This window comes from Exserohilum turcica (genome assembly GCF_000359705.1).
Source record: "Exserohilum turcica Et28A unplaced genomic scaffold SETTUscaffold_5, whole genome shotgun sequence".
In the NCBI taxonomy this organism is placed as follows: Eukaryota; Fungi; Ascomycota; class Dothideomycetes; order Pleosporales; family Pleosporaceae; genus Exserohilum; species Exserohilum turcicum.
The window spans coordinates 486,780-492,501 of NW_007360266.1; the positions used below are offsets into that span (position 1 = coordinate 486,780).

At 41.8% G+C, this 5,722-nt stretch overlaps 1 protein-coding gene across 1 annotated transcript; it reads left to right on the forward strand.

Moving 5' to 3' along the window:
- On the forward strand, positions 1-603 carry SETTUDRAFT_94960 (uncharacterized protein; the record flags this gene model as incomplete). The annotated part of the gene is made up of 1 exon (XM_008030766.1): positions 1-603. A coding segment is annotated over one exon (603 nt), but the record flags the coding sequence as incomplete, so codon positions are not given.
- Between the last annotated feature and the right edge of the window lie 5,119 nt (positions 604-5,722).

Sequence of the window (5,722 nt, forward strand, 5' to 3'; positions counted from 1 at the left end):
AAGATTGAGCAGCTTAACGCTGAGCTCGAGCCTCTCCAGCGAGAGGAGTGGGAGCTGTCCACATCTATGAGAAGGACAGGACTACGTAATAAGCCTGGCAGGAAGCCTCAATGGAGATGGACAGAGCAGACAGGCAAGCTAGTGCGTTCGTCCAAAGGCGGTATAGACTGGTGGAGATATCAGAGCTGCGTTCTGATCCCAAAGCTGATTCCTTTCGCCAAAGAGTGCCTCCAAGATAGGCCTCAGACCGTAGTTATGGAGGATAAGGCACCTGGGCACGCCCACCAGTATCAGAACGTTGTCTATAGTCTATCCAACGTCGAGAGACTACTTTGGCCTGGCAACTCTCCAGACTGTAACTGTATTGAGCCATGCTGGTTCTACATGAAGAGAGAGACTACAAAGAAAGGAGCTCCACAGTCAAGAACGGAGGCAACTAGAATCTGGCTAAATTGCTGGAGAGATCTCCCACAAGCTAAGATCCAAGCTTGGATTGAGCGTATTCTTATACATATTCCAAAGATAATTGAGCTACAAGGTGGTAATGAGTATATAGAGGGGAGAGATAGGCGTTGTGTAGGAGAGCGGCCAGATTTCGGCTAAATTATTCTTGGCAGGACAAAACTTTTGTGAGGCACCTCCGTACAGTAGTTAGCGATTGTACAAAAGACTCTCTTACAAGCTTTAATTATGACCCAAATTTATACAAATTACTTAGTGTTCTTGACGTCTAAGGTATTTCTAGCTAAGCTTCTTGTGGTAGAGTATAAAGGCGTACGTCAAGGCGATTAATAACTCTCTGCGCGTTAATAGGGACTAGCCCTGCTGCCTTAAAGGCCTTCTTGCAGTTATTAGACGTAAACACGTCAAAAAACGCGTCTCGAAAGGCTGGAAGGAAGCGCTCCTTATTAATATGCCAGACATGGTGGCGTGCCAAGTCTCGTACGCGTTAAGAGTACTTCTGCTTAAGAGGCGAAAAGCAGACAACGTCAAGTGGCTAAAGTATGTGCGATAAATGAGCAGGCATACAGAGGGTAAGGATCTTTCGTACGAGGCAGTAATCCTTAAATTCTTAGTTAAGGTAGCTCTCATGGCCGTCATGGATAAGTAGCCTGTATAACCCCACCTAACGCGTCTTTATATGCTCGTCAAAGTGCTTTAACCACGCGAGACCAAGCTCATTGTTCGTCCAGCCGTTCTCTAATACTAAAAGCTTCCAGTCGTACGGTATATCCGCTTCTTCGTACCATGCAGAGATGTGGACGCGTCCCTTGTAGATAATGAATGGCGGGGTAGCGTATCCCGCAGCGCAGATGCTCTGGATGACTGTAACCCACTCGCGATTGCCTAGCTGCGTGAGAGTAGGCCTCGTACGACGCTCTGCGCCTGTGACTACCTTCATTGAGCCAATTACGCCCATCTAAAAGCCAGTTTCATCAAAGTTATGGATGTCGTCTAAATGAACTCCATACTTCTCAACCGTCTCTCGTACGAGCTTGAACCACGCGTTAATAATCTCTAGATCCTCTTGTTAAGTTCTCTAACGATCCTTTACTCAACTAAAGGCTGTTCTAAGCTCGTCTGTACGAGTAACGAACCGCTCTGCCCAGCATTTGCCTAAAGGCTCGCCATCTCGTTCGCGTAGTAGTTTCTCCGCCATATCTGCTACTTCACATAAACGGGGGGCAAATCCTCGCGAGTCTAGGTTAAGAATATATCGTACGATAGTTTGCTCTTCAGACTTAGTTAGCTTCTAGCAATTTGGCTGTGTTGTAGGTCGAAAGGTGATTCCTTAAAGCCGCCGAGAGATCTGCTAATGATGGACGTTGTAGGCTGCTGCAGCGCGTCAAATGCTCTTAAACTGGCCTGTACGATAGGCCTGAACAGCTAGAGTAAGCCTACCTTCTTGCTGAGTTAATATCGCGTTCTGTTGTTGGGGCATTATCTTTCTTACGTGAAGTTCGTGATGCCAAGAAAAAGTGGCACACTCGGTGATGTGGCCCGCTCGGTGATGGAATACGTTAATATATAAAGTAATACTAAGATTTATTATAATACATTAGATACTATCTTTAGTGCGACTAGCTTTTGAATGATCTACTATACGCTTATAGAAATAGTAAAATAGCTTACAAAAGTAAAAGTAAAGTTAAAAAAACTTTATTATAAAGTTAGTTATAAGCTCTAAACTTATACTAATTAGTATATACTAGCGCTTAAAATACTATATTAGTATTTCTATTACTAAGCTAAAACTTAATATTAAAGTGCTCTAAGTATTAGATTTTGATTTATATTAGTAAACTAATTAATTCTAAGCTCTAAAGAGTAAAGATACTTAAACGCCCCTTAAGCTAAAAGTAATTTTATAGCAAAAATAGCCTAAGAAAACTTGAAAAAAAGGCTTAAGCTAGTAGCGTAAACTAAGCTTTTTTAAGCGTATAAATACTAATAATTAGGTAACTCTACTAGCTACTATACTAGCTTAAATAGCGACTTAGCTAATAAAGTAGATTACTATACTACCTCTACTATAGCTTTTAGCACCTAATTACTGCTACTAGGCTTAGCTATAATACTAAGTTTTAGCTAGGATAGCTACTTTATAGCTATTCTAGTAGCTTTATATAGCTTTACTAGGCTACTAGCTAGGCTACTAGCTAAGTTACTAGCTTCTACTACTACTACTATACTACCTAGCTACTTACTCTACCTACCTAGCTACTTACCTAATTTTCTAACTACTACTTACGTATAGCTTTACCCATAAAGGCTTTATAATAAAGCTTTAAAATAGGCCTTTAAGTGCTTTTTTAGCTACTTTAACTACTTAGCTATTATACAATATCTCTATCTTTTATACTACTTACTTCTTTACTTAAATTTACTACTAAACTTAAGTAGTAAAAAGTATAATAATAATTAGAAGCTTTATTATAGTTAGCTAACGTAAGTATTATACTACGCTAGCTATAGCTTTTTTAGTAAGTAGCTAAAAGCCTATTTTAAGCTAGTTTTTAGGCTATATAAAATACTAAAACTTAGGTAATACAGCTAGTTTTAAAGTAATACTTTGTTACTTCTATAAATTTTATTTTAACTATATAATACTCCTTACTTATTACTTATATACTAGCTATCCTTAAGTACTTAAGATTACTACTATATAGCTATATAAGCGTAAGTAATATATAATACTACTAATAATACAGCCAAGCGCGCTATGTAGGGGGCCCTGGCTTCGAGGTGGGTGAGATAGCTATTGGTGGTGGGTTGTTTAACCATTGCCCCTGGACACGGGATCGCCAGGTTCTTGAGTTCCCCCTCCCCCCCTGGCGCTGCAACCTGCCTCTTTGGGCTAATTGACCACTGACTTACGGAGGTGACTGTCAAAAGTTCTTGCTAGCGCCACGCTAAGCCGCCAGCCTATCGGCCCGACTATTCTTGGCGCCCACACTTATCTTTTAAAGCTGGCGATAGCTTGTATACTTATTTTCTTTAAGTGTTTTTAATCTACTATAGCTCTAAATATAGATATATTAACCCGCTCTTTTATTGTTGCATTAAAGTCACCTTTTAGTGGCAAATCTACACGCGAAATCGCAGAAATAATAGGCATATCGCCGCGTACGATTAACTTAATTTATAGTAGAGCCTGCTAGTAAGGCTTTAAGCCTAACGCACGCCTAATTAAGATCCTTCTACAGTACCTTAAAGATGCCCTGCGCGTAGGCTGCCCTCGTAAATAAGAAGAAATACACGACGCTACTCTTAAGAACGTACGCTGCGATAGGTATAGGAGAGAGAAGAGCTGCGCTGATATTGCTAGTGATCTTAGTGTTCACGGCTATAACGTCTCGTCGTCTACCGTATAGAGTCCTTTGAGCAGCTAGTTACAACAAGACAAAGCTAACGAGGAAGCCTAGGTTAACAACAAAGATAAGACAGGAAAGACTTAAGTGGTGTCTTGCCTATAAAGATTGGACACTTAAAGATTAGAAGAACGTTATTTAGTTAGATAAGACTTCTGTTGTTCTTAACCACCGTCGCGGTGGCTATTGTGTGTAGCGACGCCTAGATGAAGTCTTTACTAAAAGTGTTATCTAAGAGCGGTAGAAGGGCTACTCTAAATTTATGTTCTAGGGCTGCTTCACGTACGACTACAAAGGTCCTTGCCATGTCTGGAGGCCTGAGACTGCGCAGAAGAAGAGAGACGCCGCTCTCTAGATTAAAGAGTTGAATAAGGCTCTAGAGCCTCTCATGAGAGAGGCGTGGGAGCTTACAACAGGCATGAAGAGGCTTGGATTACGTAACAAGCCTGGCAGAGTTCCACAATGGAGATGGGTAAAAGAGACGGGTAAGCTGGCTCGTGAGAGCAGTCGTGGTGGCATTGATTGGTGGCGTTACCAGACTTAAGTTCTTATCCTAAAGCTAATTCCCTTCGCAAAGGAGTGCCAAAAAGAGAGACCACGTGTCTTTGTTCAAGAAGATAAGGCACCTTCGCATACCCACCACGCTCAAAGAACTATATACCGAAACGCTGAGGTGGAGCAGCTCCCATAGCCAGGCAATTCACCTAATCTTAACGCTATTAAAGCAGCCTAGCCATGGCTTAAAAGAAAAACAACACGAAGAGGCGCACTAAAAAGTCAGGCGGAAGGGACAAAAGTATGGCAACAGTACTAGGATGAGCTACCTTAACACTAAATTCAAGCTTAGATAGAGCGTATTCCGTTTCATATTCAAGAAATCATTAAACTTAAAGGTGGCAATGAGTACAAAGAGGGGCGGCGGGACCGATCTACATAGCTTCGGCCCTATTTTCGGCGGTAATCAATGCACCCCTGTCAGCAAGAACTTTTGACAGTCACCTCCGTATATCCATGTGCTAATGTATCTATGGCGCAGCCTCAAGCCCCGGCATCATTCGTCCACATTCCACTCTCGGTGGTAGAGACGCGTCCTTGCATCGACTAAGCTGACAAACTCTTCTATCTACTATAACGTGATACTTGATATAATAATTCTGTTAAATATGATTACTACGACATGGTACCCAGACGACAACACGAGGCTGACCTATGTAAAGACATAAATAGTTAAAATAAGAATCAGAGTCTCAGAATCACAGATGTTCGGCTCATGTAAGTGGCGAAACAATACGTAGATCCGGGTAGCTGGCATAGCTCTAGCCTCTTTCAACGGTTATTGTAACGTGATACTAGCCATTTTCAAGAGCGTGGTAGGCTATCTCACATCAGCTATCGCTACCCAAGTCACTGTTTATAGGTTTTAGAGTTTGTAATACATAATAAAGTGCGTATACAATAAGAGAACAAGGTCTATGTATAAAACATATCGTAAAACCAAATGCAAAGTCGTACACGGTTGTGAAAGGGTAATAATTGCGCCAATCGCTGATCGGCGATCAATACTGCCATGTTGGCTGCCGGAACAGATGCGTGTCAGGGTTAGCTATCCACAAAACACCTAATCTGAATCATGGTCAGGTGCGCTAGCGATCGAACAAGAACACGCCAGGAGCCTCATATTGCTTCTTGTGATGCGTTGTGGCCGTCGGTGCATCATTTTTATCATCAACATTTTTTCACACTACCCTGCTATTTATACGCATGGCTCGATAGCATTCAACTTCCTCACATCCAAGTACACACACAAGATCCGCCGCGTTGTAAGACCGCTTTTTTTTTCTGACCCTGCA